Raw genomic sequence first — 22,879 nt, 5'->3', positions numbered from 1 at the left:
ACTTACTGGGAATAGAGAGACCTGGGGCAGGACTTGGACTGGGAACAGAGAGACCTGGGGCAGGACTTGGACTGGGAATAGAGAGACCTGGGGCAGGACTTGGACTGGGAATAGAGAGACCTGGGGCAGGACTTGGATTGGGAATAGAGAGACCTGGGGCAGGACTTGGGCTGGGAGCAGAGAGACCTGGGGCAGGACTTGGGCTGGGAATAGAGAGACCTGGGGCAGGACTTGGACTGGGAATAGAGAGACCAGGGGCAGGACTTGGACAAGGAACAGAGAGACCTGGGGCAGGACTTGGACTGGGAACAGAGAGACCTGGGGCAGGACTTGGACTGGGAACAGAGAGACCTGGGGCAGGACTTGGACTGGGAATAGAGAGACCTGGGGCAGGACTTGGACTGGGAATAGAGAGACCTGGGGCAGGACTTGGATTGCGGAAGGTTTTTAAGAGAGACCTGGGGCAGGACTTGGGCTGGGAGCAGAGAGACCTGGGGCAGGACTTGGGCTGGAATAGAGAGACCTGGGGCAGGACTTGGACTGGGAATAGAGAGACCTGGGGCAGGACTTGGACTGGGAATAGAGAGACCTGGGGCAGGACTTGGACTGGGAATAGAGAGACCTGGGGCAGGACTTGGACTGGAATAGAGAGACCAGGGGCAGGACTTACTGGGAATAGAGAGACCTGGGGCAGGACTTGGGCTGGGAATAGAGAGACCAGGGGCAGGACTTACTGGGAATAGAGAGACCTGGGGCAGGACTTGGGCTGGGAGCAGAGAGACCTGGGGCAGGACTTGGACTGGGAACAGAGAGACCTGGGGCAGGACTTGGACTGGGAATAGAGAGACCAGGGGCAGGGACTTGGACTGGGAATAGAGAGACCTGGGGCAGGACTTGGACTGGAATAGAGAGACCAGGGGCAGGACTTACTGGAATAGAGAGACCTGGGGCAGGACTTGGACTGGGAACAGAGAGACCTGGGGCAGGACTTGGACTGGGAATAGAGAGACCTGGGGCAGGACTTGGACTGGGAATAGAGAGACCTGGGGCAGGGACTTGGATTGGAATAGAGAGACCTGGGCAGGACTTGGGCTGGGAGCAGAGAGACCTGGGGCAGGACTTGGGCTGGGAATAGAGAGACCTGGGGCAGGACTTGGACTGGGAATAGAGAGACCAGGGGCAGGACTTGGACTGGGAACAGAGAGACCTGGGGCAGGACTTGGACTGGGAATAGAGAGACCTGGGGCAGGACTTGGGCTGGGAATAGAGAGACCTGGGGCAGGACTTGGGCTGGGAAAAGGGATTTATACTTACGATAAATATTTTTCTAGTAGGCCCGAACTGTCAGTGCAGACGTATGGGTTATGTCCAGGTTCACCTCTGGAGGCAGGACAGAAGAATTGGTCTCTTGGCCCCTCCCTCAGGATATATAGGCTGGCTCCACCTCTGTTCCTCAGTTCTGTTATAAAGCTCAGTGAGGTGGTTGAAGAGACAGCAGATATGAAGGAAGGTCAAGAGACAACAGTAGGATCACAGAGAGATAGAGAGACAAGAGAATAGAGTCCACAGACCCATACTAAAATCAGCCTGGGTGGGACTTACTGCACTGACAGTTCGGGCCTACTAGAAAAATATTTATCGTAAGTATAAATCCCTTTTTCTCTAGTCGGCCCTCCTGTCAGTGCAGACGTATGGGACGTTCCAAAGCTGTCCCTCAATAATTTGGGTGGGTATAGCTGATTTAAGCCAAATGAATTTCAGACCTGTCTACCAGTAACTGCAGTGTGCAAAACTTTACGGCCAAACACTGCCGACATAGAAGCAAAAACGTGTAACTGGTAAAACTTGATAAAAGTGTTGGGCGAAGCCCATGTAGCAGCCTTGCAGATTTGTTCTGGTGTAGCTGAATTCTGGAGAGCCCATGAGGTGCTCTGTGCTCTAGTAGAGTGAGCCAGCACTCTGAACGGTTTTTGTTGGTGGCTGAGCAGGTAGGCTTGGTTGATAGTCTCTACGAGCCACCTGGCAATAGTGCGTTTGGACACCGCTAGGCCTTTGTGTGCAGGTGAGTAGGAAACCAAAAGAGAATCCGATCGGCGAAAACCAGCCGTTCGCTGTTTGTAAATCCGAATTGCCCTCACAACGTCCAACTTGTGAAGTTGACTCTCCTTGTCATTATGCGGATTCGGACAGAATGAGGGAAGAACAATGTCCTGATTAATATGAAAAGCCGAGACGACTTTAGGGAGGAAACCAGGAACAGTGCGAAGTACGACCTTGTCGTTGTGAATAACCAGCCAAGGCTCTTTATGCGACAATGCCGCTATCTCAGACACCCTCTTGGCGGAAGTGATCGCAATGAGAAAGGCAACCTTAAGAGTCAACCATCTGAGGTCACAGCTGTGAAGAGGTTCAAACGGCTCCTTTTGTAAAACAGATAAAACTAATGTCAGATCCCAAGGAGGCGTGGGGTTCCTAAATGGAGGCCGGGCCCTCAAAGCCCCTTGGAAAAACTGCTGAATATCCGGATGATCCGCCCACTTCAATTGGAATAGAACAGAAAGGGCAGAGATGTGAGCCTTAAGAGTGCTAGGTGCCAAACCCTTTGCAAAACCTGCAGCCAGGAAGTCAGTAATGATCTGTGACGTGCTACTTTCCCATGTGTGGTGATGGCTGGAGCACCAGGCAATGAACGTCTTCCACACCTTGTAGTAAGCTTTGGCTGTATTCTTTTTACGTGCTTGCAGCAGAATATCTATAGCCGCCGGGGAAAATCCCCGTTTGGACCACAACTTGGTCTCAAGTGCCAGGCCGTCAAACGCAACAGAGGTAGATTGGGGTGACGTGCTGGTCCCTGCAGGAGAAGGTCGGACCGCATGGGCAGTCTCCAGGGTCTGGAAATGGACATGCTGATCAGATCTGAGTACCACAGTCTGTTGGCCCAGTCCGGAGCAATGAGGATAGTGGTCGACCCTTCCTGTTTGATTTTGGCAATGATTCTGGGTAGAATCGGAAGCGGTGGGAAAGCATATACCTTGTGAAAGTTCCAGGGAATCACTAACGCGTCTGTGAACGCTGCTCCGGGATCTTTGGTTCTGGAGCAATAACATGGAACTTTGAAATTGTGTCGGGATGCCAGAATGTCGATGTCTGGTACTCCCCACTTGTTGGTGATCTGGGAGAACACCTCGGGATGTAAACTCCATTCCCCCTGGTCTAGTGTTTGTCTGCTGAGGAAGTCGGCTTCCCAATTGAGGACTCCTGGGATAAACACCGCTGAGATGGCCGGAACATGGAGTTCGGCCCAGGTCAGGATCTTGGCAGCCTCCAGCATCGCCTGTTTGCTGCGAGTTCCCCCTTGCTTGTTGATGTAGGCTACTGCCGTGGCATTGTCTGACTGAATCCTGACCGGGTGCGCCCGGAGGAGGCTGGTCCAGCCCTGAAGAGCCAACACAATTGCTCGAAGTTCCAGTACATTGATTTGTAGTTGGGATTCTTGGGGGTCCCAGCGACCTTGCAGAGTGTGTTCGCGGTAAACAGCTCCCCAGCCGAACAGGCTGGCATCGGTCGTCACCACTTCCCACTTGACTGGAGCCCAACTTTTTCCTGATTGTAGGTGCAAGCGGTTGGTCCACCAAGAAAGGCTGCTCCTGGTGTGAGGAGAGATGGGAATGGGTTGCTGAAGATCCTGATGATCTTTGTTCCAGCATTGTAAAAAATTGCGTTGTAGAGGACGCAGATGAAATCTTGCAAACGGAACTGCTTCGAGAGCGGATACCATGAACCCTAAGAGCTGAAGGCAATCGCCGGCCGTCACAGTGGTTTGCTGTAGAAGTTTGGTGGTATTGTTGACAAGATTGTTGATCTTGTCCTCGGGAAGCTGTACTATCTGGTGTTGGGAGTTGAATTGTAGGCCCAAAAAAATTATGCTCTGGGAAGGAAGGAGGGAGCTTTTGCGGTGATTTATTAGCCAACCGTGTTGTGACAGGGTTTGCAGAGTGATCTCTGTGTCCCTGACAGATTGCTCCTGAGTCGTAGCTTTGAGCAGGAGATCGTCCAGATATGGTAACACATGAATCCCCATTGTTCTCAAGTGAGCGATCAACGGTGCAAGCACCTTGGTAAACACTCTTGGAGCTGTACAAAGTCCGAATGGGAGAGCCACAAACTGGAAGTGTTGGTCGTTGACTGCAAAACGCAGAAAGGGTTGAGAACTGGGGTGGATGGGAACATGGAGGTACGCATCCTGGAGGTCGATCGACGTCAGGAAACAGTCGGGTTCCATGAAAGCTATGGCCGACCTGATCGACTCCATTTTGAATTTGTGGTTGTGAATGAATTGATTTAACCTCTTGAGGTTTAGTACTGGTCGGAAGGATCCCTCTTTTTTTGAAACCAGGAAGAGATTGGAATAGAATCCCTTGAATTTTTGAAGGTGTGGCACAGGGACAATAACTTGAGATTGTTGTAGGTCCAGGACGGCTTGTTGTAAGGCTTGTCGTTTGTGTGGAGGTACTACGGATGGAACAAATTTTCTTGGGGGCAATTTGGTAAAATGAATTCTGTAGCCATTCTGGATAATTTGCAGAACCCAATTGTCTAGGACGTGAGTTTCCCAGCATGACAGGAAGTTTGACAATCGACCTCCTACTTTGGATGCTGGGTCGAGGTGGGGGCAGTCAAGTAGAGGTGGGTTTAGTGGTGGTAGGCTTTCGGTGCCTACCCGGTTGTTGCCACTGCGTCTTGTTACGTCTTGCACCCTGGTCTGAGCCGGTGTTACGAAAGTTAGGCGAGCGAAAGGAACGAAAATTGCGGTTAGGAGTGGACCATGTCCGCCTAGTGGTGGATCTGATGGGTTGATCCATGCGCCCTCTTTTTCCTGGTGGAAGGAAAGTACTCTTCCCACCGGTGACTTCCGTAATGATTTGCTTGAGGTCAGGGCCGAACAAGGACTCACCAGTATAGCTCAGTTTCAATAGCTTGTTCTTAGAGGCGGTATCCCCTGACCAGTGACGAAGCCAGAGAGCTCGTCTGGCCATCACCGAATTTGCGGAAGATCTTGCTGCTAGCCGAATAATTTCTAACGCAGCATCGGCTAAAAAGGAAAGGGCCGTGTTCAGTCTACTCATGTCCCCTGTTAACTCCTGGGCTGAAGTAGGAGGGTTCTGGGCAATTTCTTGTGCCCAGTGTCTAGCTGTGCGAGCAAGGCCTGCTGCCGCTGTGGCTGGTCTGAGGATTGCTGCCGATTGAGAATATGCTCGTTTGAGGGAAGACTCTAATTTTCTATCCATGGGGTCTTTAAATGCGGACTCTTCAGTTGGTAATGTAGTTTGTTTGGAGAGTCTAGCAATGGCCGAATCTACCCTAGGAGGCTTATCCCATACTTTGCGCTGTTCCTCAGGAACAGGGTAGGTGTCATAAAAACGTTTTGACAAGGTAAAACGGCGGTCAGGTTGTGACCATTCTGTATCAATAGTTTTAGTGATGGACGTAAAAATAGGAAATGCACGGGCTTTCTTTTGATGGACCCCCAGCACCTTATCTGCTTTTGAGACTGGCACAGTTTCATCTTTTATTTCTAAAGTAGCCATCATCTCTCTCAGGAGTTTCTTTGAAATATCAGGTTTAGCAAAAGTAGGCTGTTCAGTGTCTGAATCACTCTGTGAGTCTGAGCTCAACTCCCCTGATTCTGGTGCAATTGAGTCCAAACAGGACATGGCATCTATGCGGGAGGAAGGACCTGCCTCAGAATCTGAAGCATCAGGTGTTGAGTCCAGCGCCTTGCGCTTAGTGTGTTGAAAAGTGGGTGGCTGAAGAGCAGTCTTTACCCATTCTAAGAAGTCCCCAAGTTGTGGAGGAACTTGTGGAGCTGCGCTGCCTGTGGTTGGTGTATGAGGCAAAGAATTATCATTACTGTGTAATTCCAACAATGGTGAATTGCTATTTGTGAGTTGTTGAGGAGACAGAATGGGCGGCTCCATGGGGCTGCAGTCAGTACAGTATGTGGATTCTGACTTACGAAGTGTATGCTTACATTTCTTGCACTTGGCCCCTTTAACAGGCTTTTTAGCTGGTCTCTTAATAGATTTAGCAGTCTGGATATCCTCCCTGAGTTCTTTCAAAGAATCTGACCTCTCCATATTAAAGAAATATGATGCCTTTACCAGACTCTGTGTGCTGTTGAAGCTGGTGGCTGCTGCTGTGACACTGCCAGATGCTGCTCCTAGCGTGCGCAGCTTAACTGTGTAGCTGGAAACACGCCAAAATAGGTAGAGGATACTGCGCGCCCTGCAGCTATGCGCTCGTGGTAAAACAAAATGGCGGCGATGACGTCATCGCGCCGCGCCATATATGGATAGGCGCATGTGCGCGACCTAGGCGCGCCAACCAAAGGCGCATTATGATCGCGTCATCAGCGAATGGCGCGCTCACCACGCCAGGGAATCCCAGAACGGCCTGGGTCGCTGTGGAGGGCGCGCCCTTAGGAAAAAAAGGGCACCATGCGATCTGCCAAGTGAGACATGAGCAGGGTTGATAGCCACAACTCCTACCTGCCAGGGCGCTGATTGAAGCAGCACCACTCCACTTGCTGGAATGACAGCAAGGAGGGATAGGCAAACGAAGGAGGATACAATCAGAGAATGTAGTCTCCTGAATTTACTTGCTGCAAACTGCCAGCAAGGATAGATAGGCATACCAGTGAGGAAATAGCCAAACAAACCCGATGGCTTGTGGCCCTCTGATTCCACTTGCTGCAATATGCTAACAAGGAGGGAACAGGTATAGTGATGATATATTGCTTGAATATATCCTTAGGATGTGTGGTCAATATTCCACTTGCTGCAATATGCCAGCAAGGAGGGAATAGACAAATGTTGGGAGACAGCACTGCATGCCTCCATCTGTAAAAGAAATAAAAATAAAAAAGTAGTAGTGAGATTTCTATCCTTCACCTCCAAGGCAGGACAAAAGAACTGAGGAACAGAGGTGGAGCCAGCCTATATATCCTGAGGGAGGGGCCAAGAGACCAATTCTTCTGTCCTGCCTCCAGAGGTGAACCTGGACATAACCCATACGTCTGCACTGACAGGAGGGCCGACTAGAGAAATAGAGAGACCTGGGGCAGGACTTGGACTGGGAATAGAGAGACCTGGGGCAGGACTTGGACAGGGAATAGAGAGACCTGGGGCAGGACTTGGACTGGGAACAGAGAGACCTGGGGCAGGACTTGGACTGGGAATAGAGAGACCAGGGGCAGGACTTGGACTGGGAATAGAGAGACCTGGGGCAGGACTTGGGCTGGGAGCAGAGAGACCTGGGGCAGGACTTGGGCTGGGAGCAGAGAGACCTGGGGCAGGACTTGGACAGGGAACAGAGAGACCTGGGGCAGGACTTGGACAGGGAATAGAGAGACCTGGGGCAGGACTTGGACAGGGAATAGAGAGACCTGGGGCAGGACTTGGACTGAGAATAGAGAGACCTGGGGCAGGACTTGGGCTGGGAATAGAGAGACCTGGGGCAGGACTTGGGCTGGGAATAGAGAGACCTGGGGCAGGACTTGGACAGGGAATAGAGAGACCTGGGGCAGGACTTGGGCTGGGAATAGAGAGACCTGGGGCAGGACTTGGGCTGGGAATAGAGAGACCTGGGGCAGGACTTGGAGAAGACAGAGATGGTGTAGAAAACAAATAAGCAGGGGAGAGACCCCAGTTTCTTGCCCACCTTCTCACTGACAAAGCTCTGGACATCTTCTCCTTCAGGTAACAGGTCATTCCACTGAAGTCCGGTCTCTCTCCACAATGTGGCTACTCGCTTATGGCTCTGGAAGCAGCAACAGGACCAGTGAGGGGGAGCACCCCAAAAAGCACCCAACTCATGTAATGGAAAGATCTTGCAAGTACCAACAGCACTGCGTAAACCTGATGTAAACCCCCCCCCCCGGCACAATACCACCTCCTTTTGGGATTCTGCCAAATCCAGAAGCAAATATTGGACTCAAATGGTAATTTGTAGCACTGGGCAACTGAAATGGACAGTATATTTGCTCAGCATGACTTGTTATCACATTTGAACGTAAATCTCTCTCCAACAAGCAGCTCACCCACCGCCTCCCCACAAACCCCTGCCAGTAGCACAGACCCAAGGAATTCTGGGAAAGCCGGTACGTACCATTTGTTTGCATAGAAGGTGCAATATTTCTGACAATAATACTCCTCCACGTCCCACAGGGAGCAGAGCTTTACCAAACTCTCTGTGTGGGGAAAAAGAAAACGGAGGTTAATTCAATGTACTCACTGGGATTGGGATTATGGGAATTTGTGACTAAAGATGGCTCTAAACTGGGGCTCCCCAACCTTTTTTATCCTTGAGCCACATTCAAATGTAAAAATTGTGATTGGCCATTGGTAGCCCCTATGAGGACTGGCAGCTACAGGAGGTTCTGTTTGGCAGCACAACTGGTTTTTATGGAACCAAAACTTGCCTGGAATTCAAAAAAAAACCCCTGCTTTTAGGCCACTGGGAGCAACATCCATTGGGTCGATCATAAATCACTGGTTGGGGATCACTGCCCTAGAGTCTAATCCCTCAACCGTAGATGTGGCCCTAATGGACAGAGGAGACTGCAGGGAAGAAGCCTCAAGTGGCCCGTGACCTGAAGACATGAAAGCCCAGGGCTTGTGGCTATGCCCCCCCCATACAAACGACTACGACATTCCCCGTGTGAGCAGAAGAGCGAGTGAAGAGTCGGACTAATGTGACACCTCCCCTATTCTCACGTTATCAGTTCTCGTAGAGAGATCCCGCCTTCTTTCAACATGGGGGTCACCAGCTCGGCTAGGTACAGCCAGATGTGGGGGATATCAATAGCCATGTCGTCTGCCAGCTCCAGAGTCTCTGAGAACCTGTTGGCAAATAAAGGGAAAAATGTAGTGACCCAAAAAAGCAGCAACGACCCCCCCCCACAGTTACAGGAGCGGGTCACTCAGACACTCACCCTGTGAAGAAGTCCTGTTTGCTGAGTGTGCCCGACTGGACCAGCTGGTAGAGGAGCTGTCCCATGTGATCCCTGGTGATCTGACTCCGTTCCAGCGTCGACTCCACTCCCTGTCGCACAAACGCTGACAGCGGCCCGTTGGCACCAAACTCCTCGACACACTGCATGGCCTCCTGAGATGGGAGGAGTCACACGGAAAAGGTTCAGCAAAGAAGGAGTCTGCCCTACCCACAATTGGCTGATTCCAATTGGGAAAGAGCTGCTGGCAATACGAACCAGTATCCAGCACATTCCCATTTAGCAACCAACCCACAGGAGGACCAGCCCCTCAATTTGGGAACCACTCATTTAACCTGACCAAGGGGCGGGCAGCTTTACCTTGTAGTCGTGAATATGGAGGAACTCATCAATGATGGCCTTGGATTTCCTCTCCATCTCCTCTTCCGACAGAGTTAGTTTGTCTGGTTCTGATGGCTCGGACTTGGCTGGGGAATGATAAATCCATGGAAATATAATCATAGTAATTGTACAGAACAAGGTCCCCTCTATTGATGTGCGGGCTGGGATTTCCCCGACCCACACCCGACCCTAACCCGCCCGCATCCGACTTCCGGGTTGATTTTATAGACCCACGCTGCCCGGCCCCACCGATGACGTCACAAAAGGGGCGGGGCGAGCAGGTGCAGCGTCTATAAAAGAAGGACTGGAATTTGATGGAGTGCAAGTTTAGCCCGTACTTGCCCGACCCGCAGGTATCGGGCCAGTCCGCACATCACTAGTCCCTTCAGGTGCCAATGAAAGGAGGGGCATCAAATCAGTGCAAGACCGTGGCATGCTTCTGCTGGTATAACAGCTCCATATATAAAGGCATGTGCCCCTGCAGCACGGCTAATGCCCAGACAAGGAAGGTTTAGGGCGGAGTTTATCAGCAGAACTACATGTCTCACCTGGCTCTTTGGGGCGTCTTTCTGGCACAGTGTTCTTGTCGGGTTCAGTGATGCTGCTCAGCTGTTTCACAGTCTGGAGGGTCTCCCGGCGATGTTCTTCCTGATTATCACCCAAGTCGTGCAGGGGGGGGCTGGGACGGGGTGCAGCGGAGACGGATGAAGGTGCAGAAGATTTGTCGTTTTTCTCTCGCCCTGCACTTCCACGGCTACTAAACGTCAAGACAATCAAGTGAAGTCTCAGATCCCACATGTTAGCAATACATATACTACAACTCCCATGATCCTCAGCAAATGATTGCTCAAATTCTGCGGGTCATGTAGCACCCCTGCACAACTGTTTAGCCTGGTCCTAGAAAGCCCTACGAGTTCTGATGCCCATTGTAGAGTGGCTACTGATCCATAAGGAAGGATTGTGCTCTTGAGCCACATAGGCTCTCGAATTGGAATAAGGAACATGTCTCAAGGGAAACACAAGGTGCTATTATAGTGCAAACACACTTGTGTTCAGAATAATAGCAGTGCAACATCACTAGCCTGACTAATCACTGGTTTTAGTCCAAATTCTATTTCTACATGACAAATAATTTACTAGTAGGTGTAGAAAAATCATAGAAACTAACAGACCCTACTGTCCCATAAAAGAACTTGGAGTGACATGGGGTGTGAGGCAAAAGCATTTGGAATTGTGGAAGAGGTTGTTGGAAGTTGGTGGAGTCCATACAACACACAAACAATGTTCTACAACTCAATATTAGTTCCCTCATTCACACAAACATCACTTGATCCAGTCACTGAGTTGGGAAAGAACAATGAGGGACTGATATTCCCTTCACTTTCTCTAAAGGAATAACAACATTTCAGCCTTTTTTCTTCATGTTTTGATTTGGAATAGAATGTGAAGAGTTCCCAATGTATTTGCCTGGATGGAAATAAACCCCATTATAAGGATTATTATTTACACACACTGCTATTATTCTGAACACGGGAGTCGCTGCCGGACCTCCTCATGGTTTCAATGACAGAATGCAGAGACTCCATATTGATCTGGATGAAACAGGAGAAATGCTGTCCTGCTTGGGCACAACATGGACGTTAGAAAGAGACGGAGCCCTGGAGGAACTGATTCAATGACTTTTCTCCCTGAAGGATGTTTATAATGAACAGAAATGCTGCATATGAAGGAATGAAGGATGAGGAGAGGGACGTGGAGTAATAAGCTAGAGATGCTGTATGAGTGATAACAGAGGGAAAAGGAGACTTTCTTACCGGAAAAATCGTTTTCTCGTAGGCCCTACCTGTCAGTGCAGGACGACTGGGGTTAAGTTGCTCCTCCCTGGAGGCAGGACCAACTAATTGACTCTTTTCAGTCTCCTCCTTCCTGGTGTCTCCAGCTCCTCCTCAGTTTCATTACCAAGCCTCCTGGTGGAGACGGTTATCCTAAAGCTGCCATAGACGCAAAGATCCGATCGTACGAATCAACGTACGATCGGACTTTCCCATCTCCCGACCCTCCACTAACCATTCAGATCAAAGTCTTTACCATTCCGATCAAATAAGAACAGATCAGCCAATGTTCTGCCCCTGACAGCAATCGTACGATACTTATGTCTGACAACACTAGTGACAGTCTCCCACTGAAAATCGTACGATCGGCGATACACGCAGAGATATTATCGGCAGGCGACAGAAATTTTCTAACCTGTCCCATCGACCAAACGACCGATCTCCGACGGACAAAAAATGTCGGGACTCTCCACACATGGTCCGAAAATCGTACGAATCCACGATTCGTACGATCGGATCTTTGCGTCTATGGCCAGCTTAACTGACCTGTCTGTCTATTGGGCGAGCAGCAGAACATGCAGTTTGTAAAACTTGGAAAAAGTATGGATAGAGCTCCAATTTGCTGCCCTACAAATCATTTCAGGGGAAGCTGAATTTTGCACTGCCCAGGAAGTGATACGTTTTCCGGTAGTGGGGGCTTTAACGTTGGCCGCTCATCTGCTGTAGAATAGAAGTAAGTAATAGTGGACACTGTCCATATATCTAATGTAGCCCTGAAAGCCGGACACCCACTTTTGTTCTTGCTGAAAAGCACCAGTAATGAGTCTGACTTTCTGAAAGGAGATGAGTAGAATTTTAGCTCCCTGACTGCGTCCAGCGTTGACGCTCTTTTCCATTCGCTGGTTTAGGACAGAAGGATGGAACGATAGTAATGAAGTAACCTTCGGTAAGTAAGAAGGGACTGTGCACATCACTGCTTGCAGCCAAGCTTGTTTATAGGATAGTGCGGTGAGATCGGAGACTCTATGACCTGAACAATGGCCAGCAGAAAAGTTACCTTCTGGGAAACAAATTCTATATCTGCTGTATCTATGGCTTCAAAAGGTGCTGAAGTGCCTTAAGAACAAGGATGAGGTCCCATGGCAGTAATGGGTCTTTGTGAGGAGGGCGCAGATAGTTACATAGTTAGTTACATAGTTAAATTGGGTAGAAAAAAGACAAAGTCCATCAAGTCCAACCCCTCCAAATGAAAACCCAGCCCCATACACACACCCCTCCCTACTGTCACATAAATGATATATCCCCATATCTATACTAACTATAAAGTTTAGTATCACAATAGCCTTTGTATTATGTCTGTCCAAGAAATCATCCAAGTCCCTCTTATAGTCATTAACTGAATCATCACCCGGCAGTGCATTCCCCAACCTCACTGTCCTCACTGTGATGAACCCCCTACTCTGTTCCTTTAAATGAAACTTCTTTTCCTCTAGTCTGAAGGGGAGGCCTCTGGTACGTCATTCTCTTTATGGGTAAAAAGGTCCCCTGCTATTTGTCTATAATGTCCTCTAATGTACTTGTAAAGTCTAATCATGTCCCCTCACAAGAGCCTTTTTTCCCCCAGAGAAAACAACCCCAACCTTGTCAGTCTCCCCTCATAATTTAACTCTTCCCTCCCTCTAACCAGTTTAGTTGCACTTAGTCTCTGCACTCTCTCCAGCTCATTTATATCCCTCTTAAGGACTGGAGTCCAAAACTGCCCCCATACTCCAGATGAGGCCTCACCAGGGACCTATAAAGAGACACAATTATGTTTCATCCCTTGAGTTAATGCCCTTTTTTATACAAGAACTTTATTTGCTTTAGTAGCCACAGAATGACACTGCCCAGAATTAGACCACTTGTTATCTACAAAAACCCCAAGATCCTTCTCATTTAAGGAAACTCCCAACACACTGCCATTTAGTGTAGAACTTGCATTTATATTGTTTATATAACCTGCATTTATCAACATTGAACCTCATTTTCCAGTTTGCTGCCCAGTTTTCCAATTCATTCTAGGTCTCCCATTTTACCTAGAACAATTGGTCAGCACTCGCCCAACCGTATTTAGATAAAGAGGTGCACGTGTAGAGTTGTCCACTCCAACTGGCTGAATATATTGATAGCAAAGTCACAGCACCATAATCTTGTTGAATAATAAAAGCCTTAATTGGATTCCTGGCTCAAATCTCGAGTAAACACTGCGTTTGCCATGCAGGCCTGAAATGTCGTGTTTGTTTGAGATTTGAGCCAGGAATCCAATTAAGGCTTTTATTATTCAACAAGATTATGGTGCTGTGATTTTGCTCCCATTTTACCTGACAAACTCCGTGCATTTGCAGCATACAGCGGAGGTTACTACTTTTACTTCTGAAATGACTGTACTGTGAAATGCTGCCTGTATGTGTATGTGCATGTGTATGTGCATGTGCATGTGCATGTGCATGCTGTAGTTGCTGTGCGGTTGACTTGGGTATATCAGATGGTTGAGATAAGTGCATGGATGACCCTGCTGGGGTGGAGTGCTGTAGCTGCATGGTTGCTGCTTGTATATTGCGCTCTTGAGTAGCGTGCGCTATTGCTGATGTTGTGACATTATTGACAGAGAAATGTGAGGTATCCATAGAGGAAGGCTGTAACCTTATGTGAACGCTCTTTGTGCTTTGTTGATGCCTTTTTAATTTTAGCTTTCAGCTTTTCTGCCAATTCTATTTCCTCATTCAAGGAAACGAATTCCTCATCAGCAGACATGTGTTGATAAGATGAAGTATATAGGACTGTAAATGTCTGCTGACCATTGTGATCACACTATTAGATGCCGTGTTTGTTGCAGTTGATCACTATGTGGAACTGTTATGCCTCAGTACTCCTGCATCTGGAGGATAAAGATGGCCGCCGTTAACCCAGATGCAAACTCCCAAATAGTGGGAGCTCTTATGTTACCCAAGCAGAGGAGCACACACAAGGGGCTCAACTTAATTCTGCTCTTCGAATTGGATGAATACAGCCAGGGCTCTACCGAAATCACATGTTGTGGTGACCAGGAGCACACGTGATACTGTGATGTTTACTTAATGGAATCAATCTGCTATTATAAATAAGTCCGAGAGCTCTCAAGTAATAATTGATAAGCATACTTCTTCTGTATACCCTTTGTGAATATTAGGAGGAGAAAAAAGCTGCCTCTGAGGCAGGAAAAACTAAAAAAACTGAGGAGGAGGTGGAGACACCAGGAAGGAGGAGACTGAAAAGAGTCAATTAGTTGGTCCTGCCTCCAGGGAGGAGCAACTTAACCCCAGTGGTCCTGCACTGACAGGTAGGGTTCGTATGTAGAAAAGGGGATTTCTATTCTCAGCAGAAAACAAAACTGTAACTGGGGAGGTGGTAGACAAGGTGTAGCAGTGGAGAGGCTCAATGCCAAATTGAACACGGGTTCACGTGATGCCTATAAATTCAGCTGCTTACCTGGTTATTAACCTGCGAGATTCCAGATCAGCTGAGGAGGAGGAAGAAGACACAGAAGAGAGTGGCTGCTGCAGGGCAGAGAACCTGTTCAGGCCGGGGGCTCCTGGTCTCAGAGATTCTAATGGAACATAAAGGAACAATGAATTATCTGGGGGGGGCAGGGGCAGTTTGCTGATCTCTCCAGCCCAGGGAATGAAGTTCTCTCACCAGTCTCACTGGCCTTGGCACCTCCACTGCTCCCCTTTAACCAGCTGCCAGGCTGAGCTTTGGGAACCAACTGGATCTTCTCATCTATGGTGGGCTGAGGGAAGAGAATGAGGGGTACACACACTGAATGAGACACACCATGGTCTGGAATACACACAGAATGCCCCCACAATGCCCTGTAATACACTGGCACTACCACAGGGGAGGGAATTAATAACTGCGGGTGAGGCTGCCACCGTTTCATCGGAGGAAGCCCCGTAACCAAAGCAACAAGGCATGAGCTGTGCAAAGTGCCACGGGAGGGGGCAACCTCCTTACCTTAGTGATTTTCAGAAACTTGGAAGGGTCCAGCACCCTGTTATTCTTTGCCCCCTGCACCGTGTTCCATCCGCCTTCATCCACTCTCTGCACCCCTGCTGGGGACAAGCACAGGCTGTGAGCAGCGCACCCCTCCTGCATGAAAGGGTTAAGGACACCCTGCAGGGGAGCGAGGGGGGGACGTGCTGCCTCTCCTTACCTGGTCTCCTCTTCTCTTTGGTCATTAACTGCTGCACTTTTCTCTGTTCCTCCTGTTCTTCTATTTTGGCCTCTTTATGGATCTGCTCGATGGTCTTGGGCCCCTGGTCTGCCCTCCGGGACACCCAGTTATTCTGCCAAAAGAGCCACATTCTGATTTCACTGAACAAGGGATACCGACCCGGGACACAAACACGGGGATTATGGCTCCACCTACCAGTCTGAGGTCTATAATGTCCTGCAGCATAAACCGGATTCTAGAAGAGGTTTTTCTCTCCTTTACGATCTTCACCATCTGGTGAAAGTACTGATCCATACGTGGCTGCAATATAGGGGTTATACATTCATTTTAATTGGGTACATACATATAGGCTGGAACCTCCTTCATTAGAATTAGCCAATTTGCTCTCTTCTGTATAGTCATGGGTATATATTCCTGTCTGACCATGGGAAAGAGAACAGCCCAGGAGCAGGAAGTACAGAGAATCAGAGCTCTGTACCTGGGTAAGTACTGGGGGAGATTGGATTCACTTACCCAGGGGGAGGTTCCTGTCTGACCATGGGAAAGAGAACAGCCCAGGAGCAGGAAGTACAGTGAATCAGAGCTTTCTACCTGGGTAAGTACTGGGGGAGATTCACTTACCCAGGGGGAGGTTCCTGTCTGACCATGGGAAAGAGAACAGCCCAGGAGCAGGAAGTGCAGAGAAGTTTTTGGCCACAGCAAGTTTTTTCCGGCACAACCAGAAAACCTAGTCAGTTTAATCCCAGTTTCTCAGGAACTGGGAATCACTAAGAATTAGGGATGCACCAAATCCACTTTTTGGGATTCGGCCGAATCCCCGAATCCTTCATGAAAGATTTGACCGAATACCGAACTGAATCCTAATTTGCATATGCAAATTAGGGGAGGGAAAGGAAAAGGTGGTGAAAATGTTTTTTACTTCCTTATTGTGTGACAAAAAGTCATGTGATTTCCCTTCCCACGCCTAATTTACATATGCAAATTCAGATTCGGTTCGGCCATGCACAAGGATTCGGCCGAATCCTGCTGAAAAAATCTGAATCCTGGATTCGGTGCATCCCTACTAAGAATATGTAGACATTTACTATAATCCAAACTCACTTTGGCTTTCTCAAAGTCCAGGTCTTTGCCGATGGTGGTGAGTAACCGGCACAAGCACTCGAGTGATTCCTCGTCGTGGTTCTTGAGCAGTTTGACCACACAGTCGTGCATAATGGCTTCTGTCAGCATCTTCAGCTTAAATAACTCTCCAATAAACTTTATGTTCCCAATGGACCTGCGCCGGGCTTTGTCTTTAGCCTCTTCCAGCTCCTCCTGTAGCCGCGACTTCTCCTCTGGCTGCTGTGGAAACAGGGTTATTGTGATTTGGTAGGACACAATTCCAGCCTACGCCGGTCAACATTATTTTTACTTCCTTGTTTGTATGACGACTAGTCATGTGACATTAAAGCAGCTCTCAGAGAGGGGTTGCCGACTCTTTAACTGTTCTAAATTTGATACATTAAAGGGAAAGTAAAGTCTAACATTGAATAACAAATGCTGTATTTTGTATAATAAACATACTGCACCACAAGTCTAATCAAACAAATGATTTATGCTTTCAAAGTTGGCCACAGGGGGTCACCATCTTGTAACTTTGTTATACATCTTTGCAAGACTAAGACTGTGCACATGCTCAGTGTGATCTGGGCTGCTTAGGGATCGTCATAAATGATCAAAACAGCACAAGTCAAATAATATCTGCCAGAAGCTGATACAGTAAGACTGCTTAATAATCAGAATATATAGACTGCACTGGGTCCTGTGTTGTCATGTAATCTAATGTGGATTTTATAGTTTTTGTATTGTTTAATACAAACTTTCTCCAACTCTGCAGAACCAGTGGCTGCAGCAAAATAATCCTCCAAATAGAATCCCAGTTTATCTGTTTAAATCTGCCTCCATGATCTTTGTAAAAATACAAGATTCCTCTGCACTCAATCCATCATCAATATATTTAAGACAGAGACATTTTGTGCTACTGAAAAATGACTTACCCTTTAAACAACACAGGGATTGTTTGTCCATATATTACAATATATTTAATAATAAACTCATCCCATATCTGGCCAGTCCTACACTCAATTTTCATCTGATTCATTAAGAATTCTATTGCTTAATTATACATTTTACACAGGGACTAAGTTTTACCTGCAACTTACTTGCTGCTTTCAAAGTAAAACTCCCAAACTTGGCTGCCCTTTTATTAGACACCAGTGGGTCACACCCTCATTGCACCCCCGCCTAATGGTTTTAAAAAATAGTGGTGAGCACAACTTTCCCTTGTTTGTTATAGTTATACAGGAGCAGTGACCAGCTCCATGTTGTAGCTCCACCCCTCCCAGCTATAGTCAGGTGATCCCACTGGTGTCTAATAAAAGGGCAGCCAAGTTTGGGAGTTTTACTTTGAAAGCAGCGAGTAAGTTGCAGGTAAAACTTAGTCCCTGTGTAAAATGTATAATGAAGCAATTGAATTCTTAATGAATCAGATAAAATTGAGCGTAGGACTGGCCAGATATGGGATGAGTTTATTATTAAATATATTGCAATATATGGACAAACAATCCCTGTGTTGGTTAAAGGGTAAGGCATTTTTCAGTAGCAGTAGCACAAAATGTCTCTGTCTTAAATATATTGATAATGGGTTGAGTGCAGAGGAATCTTGTATTTGTCTATATGTATTTTGTGGTCACAGCCTCATTGCACCCCCGCCTAATGATTTTAAAAATTAGTGGTGAGCACAACTTTCCCTTGTTTCCATGATCTTTGTCCCTGCAGCTGGAGTTGGAAACAGTAAGGGCAGAGACACATGCTGCTATTTCGGGAGATGAGTCAGCCAGCGACAAATCGTTTTTTTTCTCGGACAACTAATCTCCCTGAACTGCCTTCCCGCCAGCCAGAATGTAAATCACCGGCGGGTTGGCACTTGAAATGTTTTGCTATCCTCATGAGGAAACTTCGGGCTACTTCAGAAAGCCAAAGCTATCACAGTGCCATCACGCTGGCGATTTACATTCTAGCCAGCGGGAAGGCAGTTCAGGGAGATTAGTCGCCAGAAGAAGAAGCAATTTGTCACTGGGCGACTCATCTCCCGAAATAGCAGCATGTGTCTCTGTCCTAAAGGGGTTGTAAAGCCAAAATAAAATCCAATACAAATCTCTACTCAGTTGCCGACTGCTCTACAGGGAAACAAACAAAGCTGCTTGAGTTCTGCATGGCTGGGAATACAGGTGGGGGCTCCCCCTGCTGTTCATAAGTAGGATTTTTTCCCTGCAGAGCAGTTAGGGACCGTCTGACAATTCCTATCCACAGCAGTAAATAAAGGGAGAATTTCACTGCATACAGTCAGGTTTCTTATAAAAACGGTGCACGTTTTAATTAAAGTATATTGGAGATATGTTTCTTTTTCAATAAAGAAAGTAAAAATGGGATTTTATTTTTTTGCCTTTACATGCTCTTTAAGTTGATCCATGCGTTAGTCCCTGAGTTTTATTAAAGGCAACTGTTTTGATGCAATAGTTGCACTTATATTCCCCAGAGATCCTACTGAGAAATCAACTAATTGTATCAACTTAATGTACCAAATTGTAACAGTTCAGATGCTCCTGGATCACTGATCTGCCAGCCTGAGAATACAGTAAAAAATAAAAGATGGAAAGTAATTGAATAAAATCTTTGTTTATGGTGAATACTCTAAAAACAACTGAAGGTAAACAACCCCTAAGGATTCAGTTCGGTCAGGCACTTGTTTTTGTCCAAATCCGAATCCAGTTGAAAAAGGTCAAATCCCAAACCGAATCCTGGATTTGGTGCATCCCTACTCTCCACTGACTGCAACATTTCGGAGGACAAGAAATCTGCTTCTGCCCCCACAAAATCCCATTGGTAGAGACTTTTTGGGTGCAGATGTTGGTCTGTGGCTACAGTAGCGACTGCTGTTGGGGCAGGTGAGTTGAAGCAGGGAGATTGCCTCTTGTCCCCAGCACATTTACATTTCTTTTATTACCGTTGTGGCCAATTCTAGATCTTTTTGCTTCTTTTCAAAAACATCGTCGTCTGCTTTGTCTTTTTCAAACTCCTTCTGGCAGCGGTTCAGCAGCAGCTTGCGGAAGTTCACCGTGCTCCCCGGCTTGTCGGCCATCGGCACTTTCAGCTGGAAAAGGAGGAAGTTTTTGTTAGAAAATGAAAGTACCGGATTATATCGGAGACCCAGTGACTACATCAACAGCCCAATGGCAGTGCTTTATGTGCTCAGCTGATGATTGGTGGATGCGCCTGCCCAGGAAACACCTCCAACCAACCAGAAAGCAAGACTCCCATGAGTGCAGCAGCATTTTGTATAAGAGATGTTACCACTTTAAGGCAGGGTAAAATAAAAAGTCTGAAAATGAGGACAACTAGATGCCCACGGCACAATCCGACTCACCGTAGCAAGGCATCGGCACATGTTGGCATAGGCCACGGAGAAGCCGGGCTCATCGATTGCTTTCTCAAACACCAGATCAATGACTCCTTTGAGTCTCTCCTCCGTGTCTACAGTCAGATCCGTCACCTGCTTCATGAGTTGGTTGAACATCTGGGGGGTGAGTTTGTTCAGAATGCTTCGGACCTTGCGGAACAGGGCCTAGGAAGCAATCGGATCAGTACCACGCAGTGATGATAGCATTGCAGGGATAGGAAGGGCAATTAATACAATTAAATACATGAAAAGCAATGGTTATAGAGTAATTGTTCAGTATAAAAATAAAAACTGGGTAAATAGATAGGCTGTGCTAAATAAGAAATGTATCAGTAACCAATCAGTAACCAATAAGGGAGGGGAGACATAACTGTTGCTTTTGAATCTGAGCTGAATGCGGAGGATCAATTGCAAACTCAATGAACAGTTATGTCCGTTGTGGCCTCTCTTTTGGATATTCCAACAAGACAATGACCCTAAACTCACTTGGAAATCTACAAAGACATTTATGCAGAGGGACAAGTACAATATTCTGGAGTCCCCCGACTTGAATATCATGGAAAATCTATGGGATGAGTTGAAGCAGACTGTCCATGCTCGGCAGCCATCAAATTTAACTGAACTGGAGAGATTTTGTATGGACCAATGGTCAAAAATAGCCACATCCAGAATCCAGACACTCATCAAAGGCTATAGGAGGCGTCTAGAGGCTGTTACATTTGTAACTAAGTATTGATGTAATATCTCTGTTGGGGTGCCCAAATTTAAGCACCTGTCTAATTTTGTTATGATGCATATTGTATGTTTTCTGTTAATCCAATAAACTTTATGTCACTGCTGAAATACTACTGTTTCCATAAGGCATGTTATATATTTAAAGGAAAGCTCAGCCAATGATAAACAAAACTCCAAAGAATTAAGAGGGGTTCCCAAACTTTTCAGAATGTTGCTTTTTATTTTTTTATTCTTTTCATGCCTAAAGACATGAAGACATGAGATGTGTCTGCTATTCATATTCCATATATTATACTGTTAAAGGGGATGTTCACCTTCCAAAACTTAGTTTAACTATGAAGATGAACAACACCTTTAAGGTGACTAGTGAGTGCCCACTGGCCCATAGCAGCATTTACACATGGAGCGCCCACTCACCTGAGTTCTGATGCTGTCTGGATCCTCCGGCAGACTTTCCCTTTTGACATTGGGCTTCCAGGCGTTTTCTGCTTTTTTCAAGTGGATGTCGTCGCTCACAGAGATATTCATGATGATTTTCCTGGGCTCCCGCCTCTGTCCTGGCTGGGACCTCCTGGGACCCACACTCAGTAGCTACGAGATGGAACACGTCATGTACTATTTCTGCTGAAGGAGCAATAAGGTTCCCCAAGGGCCCAGTCATAGATTGAGGAACCCTGGATGTAACGCTATTATTTACAACATGGACAGAACCATATTAACGCATGCAGCACCTTCAGCCAATACTCACTGGCATGCCTCGGCCACCGGGGGCAGGTCTCCCAAAATCTGCATAGGCAGGGGTGAAGTCTGGCCCTCTCTGCAGCATCCGAGTGTCCAGGGCCCTAATGGGTAACTTGGGCTGATTGATCTGGGAATGAGAAGCAATCATGGAACAAAAAGACAAGCAAAAGCCCAAATATCTCTTGCCTTTAGTTTACAAACTATACAAGTTCTACCCATCCAATCTGACTGTGGCACAACAACAACCATACACTGCCCTGCAACAGCCAGTCTTCACCAGCACCGAACAGGACCCAGACTCCCTCTCTCCTTACCTTGTCCAGAACGACATCGCTGATTGGGGGAAGGCCCTCAGGCTTATGAACACACGCAGGCATGAACTGGAAGCCCAGCAAGAAATCCCGATTATACTGACGCTTGCCATCAGCTTGGGGTGCCGGGGGCTCCTGAGAGGCATCAGAAGATTCCTCAACTGCACTGCCCTCTGCACAAGGGAAAAAGGAAACATGGCTGCGGATCAAACACAGAACAATAAGGCATTTGCCCTCTTCTTTCTATTTAGGGAGCAAATATTAAAGGGCAAATTCTAATTTTGTATGTGGATATTTTTATTTCAAACCACTGCACTCCTGTATTACCTGCTTTAGTATAAGGGTAGGCCGAACCTTCCTCTGAGCTTGATGGTAAATCTGTCCCTTCACCCTCAGAGTTGGCATCAGCCCCATTGCGTATTGGTTCCACCTCTCCATTCTGCTCCTGTGCTTTCATATTGCTCAGGTACAGGTGCTCTGTTTCTACTGCGCTGCTGCTGCTGCAGGTGACTGGATCTTGATCCACTTCTGTGACTTTGTCCTCCAGGAGATCAGCATCATATTGTGGCTGTAGGAAGATTCAAAGGCAAAGTATAAACCATAATTCTGTATATGCTATGAGCAAACTTAGGGGACTGTTCCTGCTAAATTGTGCTTAGTACAGGGAATACCTATACTGCCATAGTTTTATGGGATCTCTCTGTACAGATTATGAGCAAATGTAATGGGCTGTTCCTGCTGAATTGTGCTTAGTACAGGGAATACCTATGCTGTCATAGTTTTATGGGATCTCTCTGTACAGACTATGAGCAAACTTAGGGACTGTTCCTGCTGAATTGTGCTTAGTACAGAGGAATACCTATGCTGTCATAGTTTTATGGGATCTCTCTGTACAGACTATGAGCAAACTTAGGGACTGTTCCTGCTGAATTGTGCTTAGTACAGGGAATACCTATGCTGCCATAGTTTTATGGGATCTCTCTGTACAGACTATGAGCAAACTTAGGGACTGTTCCTGCTGAATTGTGCTTAGTACAGGGAATACCTATGCTGCCATAGTTTTATGGGATCTCTCTGTACAGACTATGAGCAAACTTAGGGACTGTTCCTGCTGAATTG

The 22,879-nt window shown here is 47.3% G+C and overlaps 1 protein-coding gene and 1 long non-coding RNA gene across 25 annotated transcripts in view; both read right to left on the bottom strand.

Moving 5' to 3' along the window:
- Positions 1-22,879, bottom strand: part of LOC108697277 (eukaryotic translation initiation factor 4 gamma 3) — a 49,646-nt gene that overhangs the window by 4,103 nt on the left and 22,664 nt on the right. For 12 of the 24 annotated variants that reach the window (XM_041571806.1, XM_041571792.1, XM_041571808.1 and 9 more), the window contains 18 exons: positions 22,088-22,328; positions 21,764-21,933; positions 21,457-21,576; positions 21,126-21,299; positions 19,941-20,138; positions 19,521-19,667; positions 16,577-16,816; positions 15,671-15,775; positions 15,455-15,587; positions 15,256-15,353; positions 14,938-15,031; positions 14,731-14,848; positions 9,940-10,148; positions 9,371-9,477; positions 8,993-9,165; positions 8,775-8,900; positions 8,167-8,248; positions 7,720-7,818 (listed from right to left, as the gene is read on the bottom strand). In XM_041571806.1, coding sequence (XP_041427740.1) covers positions 7,720-7,818; positions 8,167-8,248; positions 8,775-8,900; positions 8,993-9,165; positions 9,371-9,477; positions 9,940-10,148; positions 14,731-14,848; positions 14,938-15,031; positions 15,256-15,353; positions 15,455-15,587; positions 15,671-15,775; positions 16,577-16,816; positions 19,521-19,667; positions 19,941-20,138; positions 21,126-21,299; positions 21,457-21,576; positions 21,764-21,933; positions 22,088-22,328 — 2,634 coding nt within the window. The remainder of the gene's footprint in view (positions 1-7,719; positions 7,819-8,166; positions 8,249-8,774; positions 8,901-8,992; positions 9,166-9,370; positions 9,478-9,939; positions 10,149-14,730; positions 14,849-14,937; positions 15,032-15,255; positions 15,354-15,454; positions 15,588-15,670; positions 15,776-16,576; positions 16,817-19,520; positions 19,668-19,940; positions 20,139-21,125; positions 21,300-21,456; positions 21,577-21,763; positions 21,934-22,087; positions 22,329-22,879) is intronic. The other 12 variants (XM_041571797.1, XM_041571812.1, XM_041571811.1 and 9 more) reach the window with 5 other exon arrangements.
- On the bottom strand, positions 341-7,713 carry LOC121396646. Its single transcript, XR_005963100.1, has 4 exons — positions 7,115-7,713; positions 945-1,043; positions 655-815; positions 341-384 (listed from the first exon to the last, which is right to left on the bottom strand). It is a non-coding gene; the product is annotated as an uncharacterized LOC121396646 (long non-coding RNA).

Source organism: Xenopus laevis, chromosome 7S (genome assembly GCF_017654675.1).
Source record: "Xenopus laevis strain J_2021 chromosome 7S, Xenopus_laevis_v10.1, whole genome shotgun sequence".
Classification (NCBI taxonomy): domain Eukaryota; kingdom Metazoa; phylum Chordata; class Amphibia; order Anura; family Pipidae; genus Xenopus; species Xenopus laevis.
The sequence above is the reverse complement of the archived record's forward strand: the minus strand, read 5'-3'. Positions and strand labels throughout refer to the sequence as shown.